At 36.0% G+C, this 22,504-nt stretch overlaps 1 protein-coding gene across 3 annotated transcripts in view; it reads left to right on the top strand.

Annotated features, from left to right (window-relative positions):
• Positions 1-22,504, top strand: part of LOC131425264 (carbonic anhydrase-related protein 10) — a 236,478-nt gene that overhangs the window by 120,787 nt on the left and 93,187 nt on the right. For 2 of the 3 annotated variants that reach the window (XM_058587009.1, XM_058587011.1), the window contains exon 2: positions 13,519-14,174. In XM_058587009.1, coding sequence (XP_058442992.1) covers positions 14,117-14,174 — 58 coding nt within the window. In that variant the 5' untranslated portion in view covers positions 13,519-14,116. Of the gene's footprint in view, positions 1-11,443; positions 12,092-13,518; positions 14,175-22,504 lie in introns of those variants that run through there. The other variant, XM_058587010.1, reaches the window with a different exon arrangement.

Consider the following 22,504-nt stretch of genomic DNA (forward strand, 5'->3'; position numbering starts at 1 on the left):
CTCCCAGCAACTGGTGCAGTTCATGGTTCATTCGCCTTCTCCACGTACCGTCTTCCATCCGCACTCCGCCGAAGATGGTTCGCAACACCTTCCGTTCAAAAACACCTAGTTCGTGTTGATCCTCCGCAAGCATTGTCCAGGACTTGTGCCCGTAGAGGATAACCGGTCTAATCAGCTTTTTGTAGATAGTTAACTTCGTACGACGGCGAATTTTGCTCGATCGAAGCGTCCTGCGCAGTCCAAAGTAAGCACGATTTCCTGACAATATGCGTCTCTGAATTTCTCTGCTGGTGTCATTATCGGCAGTCACCAGTGAGCCCAACTACACGAACTCGTCGACAATTTCGATTTCATCACCACCAATCAGAACTCGTAATGGGTCGCTGACGGTATCTTCTCTCGAGCCCCTGCCTTTCATGTACTTTGTCTTTGACACATTGATGTCTAGTCCGATCCGCTTGGCCTCAGTTTTTGGTCCGATGTACGTATCTTCCATCTTCTCAAAATTGCGTGCTATAATATCAATATTTCAGCGAAACCAAGTAGCTGTACGGACTTTCTGAAAATCGTGCCACTCGTGTCTATCCTCGCTCTTCTTATCACACCCTCCAAAGCAATGTTGAATAGCAGACACGAAAGGCCATCACCTTGCCGTAGCCCTCTGCGAGTTTCGAAGGGACTCGAATCCTTCCATCCATTCCTCCGGTAAAACCTCGTCCCCCCAGATCTTGGTAACGACCCAGTGCAGTGCTTTCGAAGGGACACGAATCCTTCCATCCATTCCTCCGGTAAAACCTCGTCCCCCCAGATCTTGGTAACGACCCAGTGCAGTGCTTTCACTAGTGCATTACCACCGTGTTTTAGTAGCTCGCTTGGTAGTTGGTCAACGCCAGCGGCCTTATTATTTTTCAACCGGCTTACCACCTCCTCCACTTCTTGGAGGTCTGGGACCGGCAGTCTATCGTCCTCCGCACGCGTTCCCAAGTTCGTTACCGCGCCGCTACTTTCGTATTCCGCCACATCGCCATTGAGGTGCTCGTCGAAATACTGCCGTCAACATTCGAAATACAAGGCTGTGCAAGGCTCTTGTACGTCCATGTTTTGACGGAACACAAAGACTGCACTTTGATCGATGACGAAACATATATTAAACTCGATTTTAGGTAGCTTACCGGTCAAAAGTTTTTCATCGAGACTTAACGTGGGGATGTGTTAGGAACCGACGAGTTCACGAAGATTTGGCAAGCGGTTTGCAGTTGTGGTTTGGAAACGGACTTAAACGTAACATTCTCGAAAATGACATCCTAGGTTTAAATTGAAGAAAGCCTGGATAGTGTGTATTGCAGTTCTTCTACAAGCATAAGTCATATTTTAGTGCGATTTTGCCAGTTGTCATTATCTCAATGCGAGTTAGGAGTGGTACACTGCCAACAAGATCGACTTTGTCTTCTAGCTAACAAATTCTCCGAAACGCCTGGAATTCCAGACAGGAGAAATGTAACCATCTGACGATGTAACTTTGGGATTCTAAAAAAAGTACTGAAAAGCAACTGAATTTTTCAAATTTAAGGAATCACAAATTACAGATCCTTTTGTGCGTACCAATTCCTTTTTATTCTGCTTTTAAGCATCCTTTCTTGACTAGATTCTATAGGACTGGACAAGACTAGACGAGACTTGCTTGGTTAAACTGAACTGAACTGAAAGTTTTACACTAGAGATGATTTGAGTTCGTTTCATAATACTTGATTTGCATTACGATATACTTCTTACCAATTTACGATATTATGATTCTCTATTTGAAGCTGATTTCTACAATTTATTTTATTTTACTTCGCCTTACAGTGCTTTATTCAATATTATTATTTGTTTGTTTCAAGAGGACAGGTCGTTTCATATAGAAGAAATCCAAGTAGAAATTATTCGGTTACAAGTTTGAATAATGAATATATACAACCAAAAGGGCAACTTTAAATATTCACAGAAGAAGCTATCAATGTTTTAAAGCCTTCATCGCCCGAACATTGAGCTCCCGCAGGCAATTGATTTTCCCCCTTTCCAACGAGTTTCACGGTATTCAGAATAGTCTCCTCACACTGAGCTTCTGACAGAAACCCGGTGGGTGAGGCGAGTACTGAAAATGAATGCTCATTTCCCATTCCCCGGGCGAAGAATTTGACATGTCATGTCATTTCAGTAGTTTTCGTTCGATTTGTTCGGAACACCAACAGATCCAGAACATGACACACATAAGCGGCTTTCCCCGTTTTCCCAATCGACGTCCTGACGGATGATATTGTTGTATGCTCTCGCAGGGTTCCCGAGTCTCTTTCACAAAAATAATGAAATGTCATTCTGGGTAGACTGCACTATTTAGGTTTTGGTTTGGATGTCACTGTGAAGCAATTTGCACCGTACGGAGACGGGAATCCAAATCGAAGCATACGATACGTTACGATCCAAGCAAAATCTGATTAAGTGTCGCTTATGACAAAGATCTGCCTGCTTATTAGTTGATACAAGTGCATTCAACGCAGGATTGCAACGATTCTATAACCTCCAAGCGATAAAATGCATGGCTACTGACTTAAATGGTAGCAATGCCTTTTAGGATTGCAGCTATTGGTGCTCTCGTGTGTTTACCAAGTCTCGGCGTGATGCATTTGCTGTATTGCCATTGGTGGCAGAGATGATTTCTTCGAACTGCTCTCCAATCGTTCCGGTCGTTTATCTGATAAACATTGACGCGTCGATTTCTGATCCTGTTCTGTGGTTTCGCTCTATCCTAGTGTGTTTGCGAATCTGGTCGTATATAATTGCTCTTGCCTCAAGCCGTTAGTTATTCATGTTTTTACATCTGTATTTACACGTGTACGTAACAAGTGAGACTGACTAATGTGAGTCAACCGAGGTACACCACCGAGCTATCTTCGAAGTGACATGAGAAAGATCAAATCTATAATTAACAACTGAATGTGGGGATGGGTTTTTCCGCCCTCTGTGTAGGTTATCTTATTATTGGTTTCAGCTAGGAGAACCGGCTTTGTTTTGGCACTGTAATTTCAAGGCTCTCTGCCGAAAGAAGCTTTCGGGGGTTAATTAATAGGAATGTTTAGACGTCAATGGCAGGAATATTTGAATTTTGTGGCTTCAAATGCAATCAAACTGGTGGTTGTTGATATTGATGTTTGTTTTGAAATCATTCTGGTATAACAAACGATATCTTGACAACCGAGAATCTATATGGTGAATAGGGTAAAAATTCTTGATCAGTGATTAACGTGGATGGAGTTTTGCAACTTAAATTTTTTTTTATCATGCCCGCCTCGATGAAACGGTCGTATTATTGAAAATGTGACCCAAGAAAATGAAAGAACAGATGCTGCACTTTTTCGAAACCAGGTAGTAAACATACTGATTTCCACTGTTTTTTTTTAGTAAGCTTGAGAAATAATTTTTATTCCTACTCTCCTATTTTTCTGAAACTACAATAATATTTGTGATTTGTTCACTAAAATGTTATGTATGTGAGTATCGGTCCAATTAACTGCAGATTAACATTGAGGTAACATTGAAATATTCGTGATGTTTTACAAATATTTTGTGCAATAGTGCCAAAATTTAACGTATCCTGGGATTTTACATTTCTATGTGAGAAAGGCAAAACATGAAAAAATGGTCCAATTTAAAATTTACATGGTTTGAAATGAAAAAATGAAAACAAAAAAAATTACAAGCGGCTGAAAGTTGAACTGAGAACTGGTTTTCAGCGGAACACAAAATAAAATTTTAAAAATTTTTATTTCCCAACGTGTCGGATTTCTACATGGGACAGATATTCAAGTATGATACTGCGATATGCCAATATAGGCAGTATATGTAGAATAAAATTAATGATGATTTACATAAATGGACGTTGCAGTTCATGCAAATTTACATCCAAAAACCTTTTTTTAATCCACCTAGTGGTGTAATGATGCCTTATTTCATATTACTTTTAATTTCAAACATATCACTAGAAGATTGTGTGAAAAAATTTTTTCTCTATCTTGAATAAAATAAGAAATTTTCTTTGGGTATAAACTAACATAACCTTTTCAATTTGTAAACAGTTAATAAGAATTTTCTTTTGTTTTGCATCGTCGCACTAAATGATTAAACACACTTTACCTGTAAAATATAAATTTTAATGTGGCAACACAGCACGTTATACGAAATTGAACAAAGCACGCAGCGAACGGAACAAAGCCGCACGTACCGTAGCGTATTACTTTTGCATAGTCATTTTGAATGACGATTTGAATGTTTTGACGCTCATCGGCCTATAATTTCGGAACCAAAAGTCGGATTAGGATAAAATTGCTCAGTATATTTAAAAACAATGAGAGCTTTAATTTGAATCATGATTTGTGAAAATCGGTTAAACTGTTGCTGAGAAATCGAGATGAGCTGCGCTTTTGGAGCTTTACTTCACTATTATCGGTGCTTTCGGAAGCGGAAACCGAGGACTAGTAGTCCCAAAGTAGTTTTATATATTCACTAACTAACCAAATCTGCCAACTAGATGAATTTAAATAAATAAAGTAAACTTTATAAAAATGTTCACCTTGTTTCGCCATCGCTTGTGAAAAAATAATCATGAAATTGAAAATTTTCACTAATCGCACTGTAATACCGGAACCGGAAGTCGAATCTGGATCAACTTCTCGGGGATTTTTTAAATAATTTTATGACCTTTTATTTAATTCTTCGTTCGTGAAAACCGGTTAAGAAATTTACGAGAAAATTGAGTGCGTATTTTTCAATAAATTTACACATATTTCCTTGTAATTCCGGAGCCGGAAGTAAATCGGTTCAGCCATCTCTTAGAAACATGTTTTTTCTTTTTTTGGTGCATATCATCTTGTAATTCCGGAACCGGTAGTCGGATTCTAATGAAACTCAGGAACTTCGTATGGGACCTAAAGGTCTGAGGCCAATGAGTTTTGGGGTGTTTTAGAGGGTTATTTTCACGCTACAAATCTGATTTTCTCAGAAACGGTGACGAATATCAAAAAACCAATGAATCATTCTGAAATTTTCACAGAATAAACTAAACTAATTTTCTAAGAGATTGTCATCTAAGAAAACTAGTTAAGTTTACTCTGTGAAAATTTCAGAATGATTCATTGGTTTTTTCATATTCGTCACCGTTTCTGAGAAAATCAGATTTGTACCGTGAAAATAACCCTCTAAAACACCCTAAAACTCATTGGCCTCAGACCTTAAGGTCGAGAAAGTCTTTTTTCTGAATTGCATAGCTGAAAACGGCAACCTTCTACTTGTTCATTGAATATCTCGCCTTAAAAGCATATATCAAAAATCTATCCTGATAATGTCTAGACAGTTTAATTTAGATGCGATTAGTGAATAAAAACATAGGTGTTGTCGCGATAAAAATAAAGTGAATGTTATTTTTGTGAATGAAAGTCGATTTCTATGGCGGCGCCATTTTTCTGCTCCAGTTTCCTGGTAACGTAACGAAACATGAGAGAGGAATAAAATCGGATCAGAAAAGCTACCAAACAAGCGGTAGCGTTATTGGATTTTATGTGATGTAGTCAAACTTGTAACCGAAAATATCAAAACTTTCTTGGGCGCCCGGCCGAGAGAGTCATTTTGCACATATGCGAGTGAGCATGGAGAGAAATGTAATACGCAGAGCGAGGCGCGTGGGCTTACGCGACATACTGGCCTCAGCCCTTAAGAGCTTTAATTTGAATCTAAGTTTGTGGAAATCGGTTCAGCCATCTCTGAGAAAATTATTTGTTACATACACACCTACATATATACAAAAAGACATTTTGTGATCTCGACGAACTGAGTCGAATGGTATATGACAATCGGCCCTCTAGGCCTTGGTTGTAAAGTCGGTTTTCGCAGCGATTGCATAGCTTTTCTATGTGAGAAAGGCAAAACATGTAAAACTATACGATTTGGAAATTACATGGTTTGAAATTCAAGTAAATGAAAAAATGAAAACAAAAAAAATACAAGCGGCTGGAAGTTGAACTGAGAATCATTAGAATCAAGGATGGCTTTTATCGTATCAAAGAACGTTCACTGGCAACTCTTCAACGATTGAATCAGTGCCATCAAAGAAAAACGGAAATCATCGCAACAACAAAAACCTGGCATGGCTCATTTAACGTAGAATCGACACCAGTGCGAGAGCGAATTTCTCTCGAAGACATTTCTGAGAATCAAAGGTTAGCATGCTGCTGTGGGGATCCTCTCTGAAGCAACAAACGATCGCTTAATCTCGTTTCGCGATCCGATTCTATACAGGCAGTTGATAATTTCGATAAAATCATTTTACTATTGCCGCTTATTCTAACTAAGTGCATCCCAAGTAGCAAATGTAACTTATTCAAATTTGAAGAGGTTCTACAATTGTTTAAGAATTGGTTTTTTATGTTAGATAAGTTCAAAAAGATTTTTAAATATATAAAAATCGGTTGTGCAACTTATCACTGTTAAGTTTTACAATACTACCGAAAAAATCACTATAGAACAATTTAAGGTACATCTAAAACAATTGTGCAGCAAATCACCAACTTGCCCACGTTGCACTAGCAGTTATAAAGGCTCTGCAAAAATTTTCACATCGTCATGTAAAAACGAAGTAACTAAAACAATTGTTCAACTTATCAAAAATTTTCCAAACGGCTATCATAATTTTATTCGACTCATTCGATATGTCGTAATGGCTTGTGAAGAAAAATATAGTGAAATTATGCTCTCCGCAAGGCAAACATTGGAAAGCCGAATTGAAAACCTCGCAGTAAAAACTATGTTGCTGCCGAGTCCGCATAGTCTTAGCTGCCTCATGAAATTTTAGATCAGTGAACGCAAAACTTGCAGACATGAGAATATTATCGTAAAAGTTACAGATATACAGCATGTAATACGCCATGAAAACCAAAATCAATCAGATAATTTGTATTCGGTTTTCATCTCGGGAAAAAAATGGGCAAACCTGACATCACTTTTTAAAGATATTGAACGAAAAGTTAAGTAGTTCATCATAGTTATTCTCATAGTTATATATTACCGCTTGAGCAACTTGTTTTTGCAACTAAAGCACATGGGCTCACCAAAATAATACCTACAGTGCGTATCACAAATGTTGGGTTCACTAAGATGAATGACTAAACTGTATTGTTTTTTAAGTCAATTAGTTTGATAAAAATAAAAACAACTATTTCGAAAAAATTTAAAACAACTATTTTGATAAAAAAACACCAAAAATGTCTCTTTTCAATATTTACATGTTTATATTTCCTTTTATTTAGGTAAAATTAGTCATTACGTTGGGTGAACCATTTTTTTCCACCACACTGTTACCCTGGATGCCATACTGGAAAATATTAAAGAAAAATTCATTCCAAGATTTTTCAGATTAATTGAAACATCAATATGATGAAAAACGTCTGAAAGGGTGTATGAATGTTCGATAGCTTTTTTATACATGTTTTAAACACTATCCCGATCATATACATTGACAATAATAGATTGTTATTTTCATAGAAATTGATGTGCAATCATCAAAACACGTATATTCAAAGGCGCTTGAAAATTTCGGGCGTACGAAGATATGTTTCACCATAAAAAGGCAGTTCGTTGTCGATTTTCTATTTACTAAAACATAGAAGATCAATTCTACAATATGTAGCATTATCATTTTTCATGTGCAGATTATTTTACAAGATCCATGTTTGTGTTGAGAGCCGTTGTATTAAAAATCAAATGTGAAACTTATTTATTAGAAATTATGTTTGTTATGTTTTTGTAAACGTCATTATATTTCTTGTTTACATTACGTAGTAGATTGCACGAGTTTCACAATTGTTTTTTCGTTGATTTTATTACTTCCTTTTTGATGGAATCGACGCATGAGTTTTTGTATCAGTTGCACAATCGTTGTGAATAAATTTTCGTAATAACGGATGAACTTGAAAGTATGTTGCACAACACAGAGAAATTGCGCTTTTCCCATAACACAACAGTTACTAGAATAGTGATATGAATTAACTCGATAAATTGCACAATCAGTAGAAATATACAGGACAGCAATTTAACATGCTCCTTGGGATATGAACTTTGTATAAGTCGTGTCTATGAAAATGTTTGTGAATGCTCCATACAAGGGTTTTGAAATATTGCAACCTAGTATGAGAATCATCAAGTTGAATCATCGATTCGATTTTCTGCGATAATTGTCAACTTGCGATTCTCTCTTGGGAAATTCCACACAGCAACGATCATTATCAGACTGTAAACTTTTTTAAGGGGCGTGAAATACTTAGAGTATGAAGTGGAGAAATTCTCTCGCGGTTCATGCATTGAGAGACTCGAGTTCTTGTAGCATCTTCTACCGGATTGAAAATGTTGTATACAATATAGATAGCAATATAGCAATCACCAACACTGATTAGGATACAAAGAACATACGTTATTAAACTGGTTTTCAGCGGAACACAAAATAAAATTTTGAAAATTTCTATTTCCAAACGTGTCGGATTTCTATATGGGACAGATATGCGAGTATGATAATGCGATATGCGAGTATGAGCAGTACATGTAGAATAAAATTAATGTTAATTCAACTTGAATAAATACTGTATGCGACTAGAATTCGCAGATGGCATAATAAACCGCTTACGGTCGAGACGACAGAAACAACGCCACCGAAGTCACCGTGGAAGAATACAAATGCTGACTTCATATAAATGATCATTAAACCTGGCTTAAGGAGAAAACGCATTTTGATTCAAAAATTGTCCATTTACCTTTAATTAACAAAACAAATGATGTTGTATACAAACAATTCTATAAACAGGGCAAAGCAATTGAATTCGCAAAAGACAATTACAATGTACACTGTGGAAGATAATGCTACGATAATACGTTTTCGTGATCTTCATTCTGCACTGAAACTATGTTGCATTAGGGAAAGATTCTGTTAATTGAAAATGAATTATGACAGAATTGATTCCTGAATGGCGTACGCTTGTCACGCATGCATTTATAGAAAATTGTATCTTCTTATGTGAACTTCGGCCTAGACACAAGTTTCCGATGTAAATTGATGGTCACTTACGACAATCAGTTGGCAATATGTGAATATTGTCAAGAAATGTCTTTCTACGATAATGTCTGTGAGAAACAAATATCTACTCCCTAGGACAAGAGAACATCGACTAAATTCTAGCCTGTGCAGCAATAAGACAACAAACTCACGGGAGGTAACTCCCACAACAGTGACGACGAGCTAATTGACAAGGGCATAAATAGTGAACCATCGACTCCTCCTGTATTATATATTGGTCTCGTTAAATTTGAGAGTAAATATTATTTTCACAATTGTTTTTTCACTGATTATATTGCTGCCTTTGTGATCGATGTTAATAAATATTCGTAATAACGAAACAACTTAAAGATATGTTGCACAACACAGAAAAATATCCACAACACAACAGTTACTAGAATAGTAATATAAACCAACTTGATAAATTGCACAATCAGTAGAAAAATACAGGACAGCAACTTAATATGTTACTTGGGTACTCATATCCAGCCACCTGAACCATGCCTTTGTCGATATTTCAGGAATAATTCAGTGCATCCATCGACTCAGATCTTCAGATTTACTTATCTTGACATAACGACCACAGTTCATTTGTGTTATGCTAGAATTTAATAACGCCGATAATGGTATGCAGATGATGGTTCGGTCGATTGGAATGGTTTATTTTTAGGCGGTGAATTATCAGTGTTCATCACTTCAACACTTCTTAGTTTTGCTAATCATATTATGCAATAAATAACACTTTTAATTTTTTTCACTAATCAACACACGCTTGTCACAACTACACTATCATGAGCTGAGCTGAAGTAGATCGCCCCTAGTTACACTTCGTGATTGTCCGAATGAGTGGAAATGTACAACGAACCAATAAAATGAAGCTTGGGAGAAGCGAATCATTTTCACTGTACATACCCACTCACTCCTAAATTTTTATTAAATTATCAATACCCGATCAGATGCACATAACAAAATCAAAATACAAGTATAATAACAGTTGATATGTATAACAATTTGTGTTATTTTAAAATATTTAACAAATGAAAACAGATGAAAGTTAAAAATTGTGATATAAATATAATAACAAAATCAGTTCAGATGTTTTATTTTCATTTGGAAGACTCATAATAAAGTTCATTAATTGCGAAAATGAGTTCTTCCGTTCCGTTTATATCGAGATATAGTGATCAGAATTTCAAAAAACTAAAAGAAGAAACCAGATCACTAAATAAATTATTCATTTGATAGAAAAAAATCATTAAACAAATTTGGATTGAAACCATGCTAAAAGTCGGCTGTGATATAGTGTTTCTGTGTTAAATTTGCCATCTAATTTATTACTATTGTTATAAATTTTTGCTTTCGGACTTCTGTAGTTATATCAAATTCAATAATAATTATGAAACAATCGTTTCAAAATCTGTTATAAGTTTGTTCCCGCTAGAGTTTTTTTTGTTATGATTTTTGTTATTTTAACAGCTTAGCAGCCAAAAATATTTCAAAATTTGTTACAAAATATTTCTGAAATAAATTACTACAGTTGCTATATTTCTGTTATTACCGACGCCGGCTACGACCGGGGTCGTTCAACGACGCCGGCTACGACCAAAGGCTGTGCTACTGAGGAAAAGAAAGGAATGTTAGTACAACACTCGTTGTTTCTAGAGACCTAAGTACGGAAAATATAAAATATCTATAAGGAATTATCTCACCTGTATCCTTTTTCTCCTATTCGCATTGCTGTTAAGGAGCAAGACACCTTGCATGCGGATGAGTAATGTCAACAATGTGTAGAAACAAATTCCTGTGGTTCTTTTCCTGATTTTAATCAACAATACTTCCATATAGTTGAAAAATAAACAAATCAGTTCATTCAGTTTAGAATTGCAATTCAAGAAAAGCGAAAATCTTGGTCTAAAACTCTTCTGTTTTTCTGAAAACTGCTCGAGAAATTTTTTTTTTAGTTTTAGCTTACTTCTACTAACACATTTGATTAGCAACGCACACATTCCCAAATGGATTTTCTCTTGCGGAAATCATTGCGATTTAAAGTTTTAAGTACATCATTTTAGCTATCCCGTAAAATAGGAACCTTCAATTTAACACGCAAAAGGCAATGGATATTGAAGGTTGTCGTAGAACTATTTATTTTTCCGGAAAACTGCTTTTTAAAAGAAAACACTTAGTTTTGTTTATTTTATGTAGCGCAATCTAATATAAATGCATTGAAGCAGTTAGCTAACTTTTTTATTAGGAAAATAAAATCTACATTCATAAAATGTAAGCAATTTTCCATCAACGTTGATGAAAAATTGATCAAAACTGATACATCATTAAAAAAGTCAGGCTTAACAGTCATTTGAGCATAAATTACACAAATTACCAACACAAGTTTACTTGGTTTACTCTTGATCCTTAATACCGTGAAATGAAACACGACTACTGAAAAAATAAAGTAAAATAAACACTCTGATAACACTCACAATTGATATGCAGACGGCGTTTCGAACGGTTAATATCGTTTAATTTTGGAGCGGTAAATTCTCAGTTTCCGCCTCTTGAGCATGTTTAGTTTTGCGAATCAACATTATTCAATAATAGCACTCTCACTACTAAACACACACTTGCCACACCTGCACTATCACTCAAAATAACTATTCCGACCAGATTTTTAACTATACGTATCAAACAACACATTGACTTTTTTTAGAGCAGCACTTAGACACCGCAGCGTACTCCCAGTGATCCGCTTTTCACAACTAACACATGGATCAATAAGTCCCGAGACTAACAATGGAAACAATCTTTTAGGGTGATACAATGGTTTCAACGTTTTTTTCCAATTTTTCAATACCATGTTTATAAAAAAAATATCTTTCGCTTCAAAATAAGCTTCAGTTTCAGCGATGACCTCCTCATTTGAGCCAAATCAGCAAAGAGCCAGTAGTCAGGGGGCTAAATCTGGTGAGTATGAGGGGTGGGGAAGCAGATCAAAGCCTAATTCGTTCAATTTCGCCATTGTTTTCATCGACTTGTGGCAGGGTGCATTGCAGCAATCGCGGCACCCACTTGGAAAAAAACCTTTTTCATGCTCAATTTTTCATGAAGGATAGTAAATACACTTCCATATGATATCTGTGTCATCTCAGTAATCTCACCGAGCTTCACTTTACGATCTTTCATTATAATTTTTGTCACGTCACTCACATTTTCCGGTGTAACGGCTTCCACAGATCTACCCGAGCGTTCCGCGTCATTTGTGTCAGTACGACCACGTTTAAACTCGGCGAACCACCGACAAATCGTTGCTTTTGATGGACAAGAGTCCGGATAACATTTTTCAATCCATTGTTTCGCTTGCACGGTGTTTTTACCCATTGAAAAACAATGTTTTATCAAAACACGAAACTCGGTTTTTTCCATTTTTTAAACAAACTTCAAAACGACTTTACTTCAACCTCGATAACTCAGCTGTTTCTGGTCGGATCGACTTAAAATTTTGACCCGTTTCAAGCAAAGGTTAGTACTCTAGAAAGACGTGGTTACTGGTTTACTAGAGTGCCATCTCTGCTTTACCATTCAGAATAACTGTTTCGACCAATTATTTTACTATAAATTGTTTTATGCACATTGAAATTAGATTATGGGCAACCAACTCTCTCCCATTGAAAGTTAGTGAAATAGTTATATAAAATATGGCGAAGCCATAAATTCCCATCTTAAAAGTTTTTATTAAAAGTTTACCTTTTCGTTAGAAAAGCCACTGCATCAGATAATGATCAGACATATTGACAACCGTTCTAACACTAAAACCAGAATAATCGTTTTGCATTTGAATTTTCTTTTTCCTAGTTGACTCAAAACATAATTTTCAACTGACAACGAAATTTAAAATCCTGTGATAGCATAACTATTTAGTTACTTACTTGTTCAACCTTAATCCGATTAAAAAAAAATTCCATTTCGTGAAAAATTGTTCTCATATCGAGTAATCTTTAATCTCGACTTTCAAATCGGTTCACTACATAAGCCGACAGTTATCTGCAGATAAAACATTAATAACGAAATCTCCTGGGGTACATGCTCCAGACAATTGACACTAGATGCTCTCTGGTGATGCTGGTGAAAACACTCTATGGTTTTTCGAACCAGCTGAATGTCGCATGCTATCGAGCTGCTATGATACTGCTGATTCGAACAGTAACAAATAATTCCGGACTTCCATTCACCAGTGGATGAACAAAAAAGTGACCCAACGTCAGCATGATGAAACGAAAAATAAAACGAAATCGTAAATTCAGCTTCTGGCAAAGTGAATTATCCGTTGCTATTTGTTGCATGTTGGTACGGTTTTTTTATTCTTCCCTTTTCCTCTTGTTTTATCATTACAGGACAACAACTTCCGGTAGCATGGGTCGCCTGTATTAGTATCCGAATTAGCAGCGCAGTAGCGCAGGACATCGACGTAAGTGAATGAATGGCCAGCACTTTTGCGGAACCAACGACAACGATAGTGGAAACAGGTCATCAAGGATACAGGTGGCGCTGGTGCGGTCACCATTGGTGCTGACCGTCGTGGCATGTTTCGGACCATTATGCCACCATTCCGGCTGCAGGGCTCATCCTATCGATCAGCCAACGGTGAGAGCAGCTGTGAAAACGACAGAGCGTCAATCTCGGAAACGATAGCAACAAAGGCAGCAACGTCAGCGGCGGTAGTCAATTTAATCAAATTAACCCGGTTGACCCCGGTGATACGTGGTTTATGAAGGTTGATCCGGTCCAACTTTAGTTACACTCGGTTAAAATAGTTTCGATACAACAAAAAATAAAATAAACTCACTCACTTAAAGGCTGGCAAGCGAGAATTAAAGTGACGAATGAAAGTTACGGGAAAATTCAACTTTAAATAACGAGAACAAATTGCAAAAATTGTACATTAAGCTGTTGATAGAGTAAACGAAAGTAACAGATTGAAAGGTCAGTGAAATGAAGTTTAAATGCTATGTAGCAGCAGTGGTGCTGCTGAACGTGCTTCAAATTCTAGGTAAGTCAAATTAAGGATCATTTTTCTCTCGAAACGAATGCCTCGAGGAGAGCAGGAATGGTAAACTTTTTCTTGGTTGTTTCGTAGCTTTCGGTAAATATCGTGAACATCCGATACTCAATCTGTCGCAATATCTTGCGTGTATATTTGAAATGAGCAGCGATTTGAAATGAAATGCGGGTTGTTTCTGAACTTGGAGTCAAATATAATAAAACCCTTAAAGGTAGACATAACTAATTCTGCTTTATGCGTTGATATTTGTTTTGAGTCAAGTTGTAATAAGTTCAGGATGACTTATGCATATCGGCGATCAGAATAAAGAAGTTAGTTTATTTATGTTCAATAATCTATCAAAATAATTATATTATTCTAAGTCCGTACCCAGTATTTTTCTTCGGGAGCGGTTCTCGGTGCGCCTTTAAACCCTTTGGTTTCTTGGAATCATGAAAATAGATTCAAAAGTACATATCAAAAATTAAAATAATTAGCAATTTAAGTAAATAGTCTAATAATTTGGATAGGACTGTAAGTAAAAAGTTCTGAGTGTTAAACAGGAAAGGATTTTTATTTTTCTTGTGTTATGTAATCCCATAGTCAATCTGGAGTCGACTTCCGGAATTACAAGTTTGTGAGTTCTACAACCTTAAATTTCAAGAGTATGCTTTTGTAAGTAACGATGTAAAAAGGAGCAAATATTTTAAAACTAAAAAAAAACTGCACTCAAAATAATTCCAACCTGTTGGACTTGTTAGACCTGTTTCCGTTTGCGATTGCAAAAGCCTTAGATACAATCATAGAATTTGGAGATGAATTAAAAAGGAAGGTTTTACTTAAACGATTTTTTATATTCATGAACCCAATTACTTTGTTAGAATCCATTATCCTACGTTTCACAACAGAAATAAGATGCTGATGGTAATAACAATTTTTCGCTTGATTTGTTAATGGATTATAATTTTGAGTAGTCAGCACCGGAAGGAGATACAAATTTCATGCCAATGATGCTTTATATCCTCGGTATTCACTCGATTTCGCGAGACAGGATCCGCACAAGTTACGTTTTGGCCGTTTAGTATTTCACCGGGAAAAATGGTGTCACTCTCGAGTAATCCATTATTCATCGGTGTGTTAAAAAGGAAGTGGTGCTTTTTATCGCTACGGATGCATTCTACTAAGTACCAGTGTACAGCATCATGATAAATTTATTTATCCATTATACATGTTTCTTCCCACCAGCAATGGTGAACTGTTCCTTCGTCTTTTTTTAATCGTTGTTGGCACACTGGAAATAGTTGAGCTTTTCGAAAGTTTAGCAAATTATTCTTAAACAAAAGATTACAAGTTCCATCCGAGGCTTTACGTAGTTGTACAAGAAAAATGAGATGAACTAAAAAAAAATTTTGGAAGTTAGAATATATCAGTCTCCTGAGACAATCTATCGAAACATGCAGACGAAAGCGACTGCAAGTCTGCCAGCCCCTGAAAGCACGCTAAGGCTAATGAAACCAATAAAAGTATATTACACGGTAATATTTCACAGCCGCTCGCGGGTTCACCGCAACCGTGGTGGTAAGCGCTCGTGGCCTAGTCGGCAAACACATCATTCCCAAAGTTGAACGGAAGACGGCAAACTGCATTCGTGCAGCCCGTGACGTTAGTCTTCCATTGTTGTTGTAGGGGTGATCAATTTTGTACATGTTCCGAGATCATCGTCCGTGGTTCTAATTATGATTTATAAAAGATTTCACATTCTCTACATTGGCAAGTACGATTAATGTGTTTATGTAGAGTTCTATAACATTTCAAGCGATATTTATTCTCGATTGAATATTGGACAAAACTTTGTTCTAATTTATGCGGCATTGTTTTGTTTTACAAATTCTATATTTTAAATCCCGATCATCTCTACATTTAACTGTCCAGAGAGAACAGCACTCAAATTCTACATACAACTATATTTTCCGATGTCTTCCTACTCCCTTCCAGCCAAAACCGGTGATTCCGTCCACCAGTTGCCTTCGGAAGGCGAGCGTGACTCAGATGATGGTAGTTGTGGGAATGTAAAAAAAATCTACCTCATACCGTGCGGCACCGGAGGTCGTGGTCAGACTCTGTATGTCTGACGACCCTAGCGTACCCCACTGACCGCAGCCACATGTTGTCTCTAGTGGCCAACAGGGTTTGTGGCATTATTTTTTATTGTTGTATGAACAGCTACCTACATTGTAACTTCCTCTGCCTATCTGGAGAGAGTTGGAGTTGCATTCATTTTTTTTTGTTCGTTTCATTGGTAGCCTCGAATTCCCCTATCATAGCAGGGCTGCTAAACAAAGTGAAGACCTTATAAAAAAAATGACAGTCAAATAATTTCATTATCACGTCAACCCAGGCAATAAACACCTCTCCATCATTCCTCCGGGGATGGTGGAATCTGCAGGTGATGTACTGCGAACAAGTGGGAAAACGTTGAGCCATCATCTGTAATAGCGATGTTGAATGGTTCAGTGATAAAATTGAATTGTGATTAATTTTTATTGGTCATTGAGTGTTAATTAACAATCTATTAAATTGGTGCTATTTGACCAATTGATTTTGTGTTTCCACGACACGGAACCTTTGCTCACGTTATTTCTGGTCTCGCCGCATGCCATCACAATTTAGATGTAGGTCGCATCGTTATTTTCTATATGAAAAGATAACTTTAAAAATCGAAAATGAATTGACAGCTTTTAGTCACCTACAGCTCAGCAATTTTATATAAATTAGCAATATTATGACACCTACTGCTTTTTTCTACGCATCGATTCAAATTGATAGAATTCAATTCATTGTTATCATTGATTGAAAAATTAATTAGTTCATTTGAATTAAGCTTAAAAAAATCGGTCGAACCATTAAAAAAAACGAAATTAGTTCAATCTTAGAGTTTTTGAACACTAAGTGTTCAAAGTCAATGTGTACATGCGTATTCAGTCCACTGTTAATGTAACTTTGATCAGTTAGAACTAGATCGATTGTAAGAAGGTGTCTCACGGAAGAAAAACAAGTTGGGTTATTTGAAAATAAATCTAAAAAATGCGGAGAGTTGATTATGGAGTAATTTTCCATTCCTGTCATTTTACCCGCAATTGCAATTTAAATGCGTTACATTTAGATTCACATTTATAAAAATTTTAGATCTACATCATGTATATAGTTTTTGCGCATTGGAATCCTGCGCATTGGATCACCAGCGCATTGGAATCCTGTGTTAAATAGGTTTCTAGAATTTTATGTGTGATTTGACGTTCGACATAAATAATAATTCCTCCACCCATTCCAGAAAACCATTCAAATCGATGTACATATAATTTGAGGTGCTGCTTAATTTGACATTCGGTAAAAATATTCTTCGGCCATTATAGCAATATAAATTTTATGGGATTTGAGGAAGCTAAGAAGTTCATTTTCACTCGGTTCAAATTGAGAATTCTAATTTATAACACTATTTCAATATTTTTAGGAAATTACCAACTGACCTGAAGTGATCCAGATAGGGAAGATCTCGAATTAATTTGAATGATCACTTGAAATTACTGTTCTGGTAGGAAAACGAATTTTATTTTGCATTATGTTGCCTAAGATGCAGTCATTGAAAGAAGCGAATGACATTCGAAGAGTGTTGGTTTCATATACGTTTCTACCTATTATATTGGTCTTTATCACAAAATATATGTGTATGTATGCGCAAATAATGTACACATGATTTTATTGAAGATGGCAAAACCGGCTTTCACAAACTTTTATTCATATCAATGGTTTTACTTTTCCATGGAACGCTATTGAATTTTATCCGGATCCGACTTCCGGTTCCGGAATGACGGGGTGATATGTGCAAATAATATACCTTCCTGATTTTGGTTGAACGGATATATAATATACCTTCCTGATTTTGGTTGAACGGATTTATATAAGCTTAGACTCAAATGACAGGTCTCACAATCCCATAGAAAGCTATTGAATTTTTACAGGTTCCGGATTTACAGTGATAAGTAAACAAATTCGATCTCAATACATGAAATCCGTTGAACTAGCAATGTAAATGATGCATTGTGCATATCTCGATAGTTGATGGTCAGAACAATTGATTACGGATATTTCGGTTTCCAGTTCTCTGCTCCAGAAGCACCGGAAATAGTGGTCAAAAACATTACAACGAAACACATTTTAAAAGTTTTTTCATGGATGTTTCGTCCAATGTTCAGAAACTTAGACTGAAATGAAAGTTCTTACGCTCTCATAGATAGCTATTCAACTTTATCCGGATCTAACTTCTGGTTCTGGAAGTACAGGATGAAATTTGTATTTGAAATTTCATACCGTCATATAGAGCGACTATGCAAATAACGAAAAACTTCTAAATTTGGTGCGATACTGTTTCAATATGTAGGTTTTATTGGTTGCTGTACAAACGAACAGATTTTGGCTAAACCAGCTCCCAGTTTTCAGTTCCGGAAGTACCGAAAGTAGTGGACAGAAAGTTTTAAAACGTAACTCACACAATTTTATAAGAGGCACCTCACCTTAGGCTTAAATAGAAGATCAAATTTTAGCTCAAATATAAGGTTTTATAGTACAATAAGTTGCATTTGAATTTTATCCAGATCTAACTTCCGGTTTCGAAGGCATGGGGTAAAGTGCATTCAGAATTTCAAATAACCATCAAGAGGGTCGGGGGAGCGATTCGATCATTTTTTTTATTTTTTGAATTTTTGGTGGTTGTGCGAAGTTAAAACAACGATTTTTTACTTAGAAATTCACCGTTTTGTAGCTGTAAAACCTCCCTAAAGTAACAGAAAACGAAAAGGAAAATTTTGGGGTCTAGTATTTTTCATTTAGAAAGTGTGTGCAAAATTGCAAAAAAAAATTCGAATGACGATGGGCACGGACCTTCAAAACCTGCCTTCGAGTAAAACGCTTTTAAAGATTGTCTCTAAAATCGAAGGAAACTATTTATTGTTCTAGGGGATCAAACACTTTCAAAAAATCATATATTTTTTTATGTATTTTTATATTATAAAACATTTCAAGAATGTTACGGCAAGTTTTTAAGTTAATCGAAGTAGCAATCTTGGGCTTGCCAAGCTCCTGGTTTTTCGCAGAATGAGATAAGCATAGAAAAAGCCATATAACTTCCAGAGTCTCGTTCCAATAGGCTTAAAAATTTCCCAGAATATTTCTGAAATGTTTTACTATAAAAAAATATTAAGAAAACAGTAATGATTTTTGAAAAGTGTTAGGCCCTAGCGCTTTTTCAAAATTTATCCTCTGAGAGAGTGATAATTTTTTGATCGTGAGTATCTTTTGTTGTATCTATCGAATCAATATAATTTTTGCTACATGCATCGTAAATATGATCATAATTTCATGAGAAAATTTTCAGTTGCATTACATAATCTCAAATATTTCAAAATTAAACTTTTTTGAAATGTTTGGTATCAACGAGTATCAAAGACGAGAACTCATGACGCGTGTTTACCTTTCTCATAGTTTGAAAGCTCATAGCTTAGTGATCTGTAGAAGGATTTATATGATCTAACCATCGATAGATACGAGATTTGTCAACTTGAGCTTGTATTGCAACAACATTGAAGTGTTTCAATAGTACACCATTTAAAAACCTGTCTGATTTGAACCATGTCATCACTAGCAGATCCGAACGATTTCTGAGTACGAGAACAAAATATGTGCTCCATCGATATAAAAGACAAATATTTCACCTTTTTCATCATTTGCTGAGCGGGCCACCCGCTGGGTCTCTGTGACCTGGGGGTGTTTCCCGCGGACCCATTGAAACGTATAATCGTCATCTGGAAGAAACTAATGTCATATTTAATCCACCGACCATTGCCGATCGCCAGCTGCAGACTGAATCGACCATTGCGACCGGAATAATACCCTAGTTTTAAGTTAGTTATAATTTAAAATGAGAAAATGCCCTTGGCATCTAAGAGCTTAAGCAGTGTGCCTTCAAATATGTTACTATTGAATAAAAAAATCATTTGCTGAGCAACACTTGTCCTGGAGAATACAGATTTAAATGTTGCGAAAGAAAAGAATTTCTTAATACCGCCAAAAATCCATCTTTGTTTAACCCGCATTCGTCTCTCAAAAATTGTAACACAAAGGTTCTAATGTATCAATTTGATACGTACTGAATTCACACCAAAAACAACAGGCTTACATTTTGTTAAAATGTTACAATATTTGTTTTCTTTTCTACTTATGTAGGATTAAAAATTATTGCATAAATTTTATTTGCTTTTATAATAAACTGAAGGCAATAAATTTATTAAACGCATTGAACACAGAAACGTGTAACATATTTTCAAATATAGCAACTGGTCAAAGTTTTCCTTTGCAAGAATACCGATAATAAGACACTCGCACGTTCAAAATCTCGACAGTATTTTTTTTTTGATATGGTGATGGATTTTGTCAGTATCAAGAACAAATTTTCTTTTGTGTAACTCAAAGGAGTTACAAATTGGTCATTACAAAAAACACACTTCATCCTCTACCTAAAATACTACAACCACTTCTGAGAAGCAAGAAGTATCTGTGATTTTCAAGAAGTAATGTTTCACGCCTGATTCTATAATTTTCTTCTTATTCAACCAAGCCACATTCAACATTACACCTCACCCTTGTAACCTTCGTAAAGTGCTCGTTTCACAGAAAAATAGATCAATTAGACTTTTGACCTCTCTCCCCCTTCTAAGATACACTTGCAACATCTTTCCCCAGGAAATACTTCTTGAATTTTTTCTGAGACGAGAATATTGTCTGTACTGGTCAAGAAGATTCGATTCTCGTAAAATTGGATCAGTTTCACCTAAAATCCTCATGCTAGGGACACTTGCTACTCCTTCCACTCGCATGGAAATACCCTTATGACTACTTTCCAAGTGCAAGAAGTATCTGTACCAAGTTTGGTTGAAATCTGTTCGATTGATCCGGAGTTATGCTGGATCATAGGATCGTTTATTTCCTAAATTTCATTTTGAAGTTGAGATTTGTATCAATTTGATGCGAAGATTCGATTTGGGTTGAAAAGTGTTTTTCTGAATATATTTCATATTCCTATGTTGATCAATAAATCAAGTACGCCCCATTTTTATATTCTCGTAAAAATACGCCGACGATAGTTGTGGGGGATTCCAATGTAGATGCTTTAAAACAAGATAATATTAAACTCATTGATTTCATGAGCAAGTATATGAAGTTGGATATGAAATCTGCTCTTTCACAAGCTAGTACGCTTGGAGGCACATGTATTGATCTCGTATTTGCTAGGAACATCAATATAGAAAGCCGTAGATATATTTCATACTTTTCTTATCTTAGGTCTATTGTATGATTGATCGACCTAGCGAATAAATGTATTCTTCATTAAAAGATTATAATCAGTTGCGAACACTATACCTACGCCAACCTTCTCAGTATCTCATCCACGGACAATAGGTCAGCTTGGAAATAGACGACGGAAGTCAGCGGTATCCATCGGAATTCGAATTGAACTCTAACACGAACGTCATCATAAGAGGTTTTTTTTAAGAACCATCATTATTTTATTATAAATAACTATAAAAATTCGCAATATTTAATTCTGTGTAAGAATGTTTGATGTACCTTATCCGTACTTTAGTGTAGGTGCATCATTTCAAATTCTAGTAGTAAAGAAGGAGAATGCTTGCAGAATTCACCCAATCGATCAACTAACTTATATTCGGAGTGGGCAAATTTTATTTGTATTCACGACATCCAGTTATGTCCCTGACATTACCCATCCGCCTTTTTGTCGTGAATACGACTTACTTTACTATGGGGCGCCTTTTCAAAATTTACCCTCTGAGAGAGTGATAAGTTTTTGATTGTGAATATCTCCTGTTGTATCTAATGAATCAACATAATTCTTGCGACATGCCATCGGAAATATGATCACAATTTTATGATAAAATTTTCAGTTGTGTGACATAATCTCAAATAGTTAAAAATTAAACTTTTCTGAAATGTTTGGTATAAACGAGTATCAAAGAGGATAATTCATAAGGCGCGTTTGCCTTTCTCGTATTTTGAAAGCTCATAGCTCAGTGATCTGTAGAAGGATTTATATAATCTAACCACCAATAGAATCGAAAATTTTCAACTTGAACGTGTGTTGCAACAGCATTGAAGTTTTTCAATAGTACACTATTGAAAAACCTGTTTGATTTAACCCATGACAGCACCAGCCAATCAGAACGCGAGATGTCTGCATCTATACAAGAGTATCCATATAAAAGTTGAGT

This window comes from Malaya genurostris, chromosome 1 (assembly GCF_030247185.1).
Source record: "Malaya genurostris strain Urasoe2022 chromosome 1, Malgen_1.1, whole genome shotgun sequence".
NCBI classification, from domain to species: domain Eukaryota; kingdom Metazoa; phylum Arthropoda; class Insecta; order Diptera; family Culicidae; genus Malaya; species Malaya genurostris.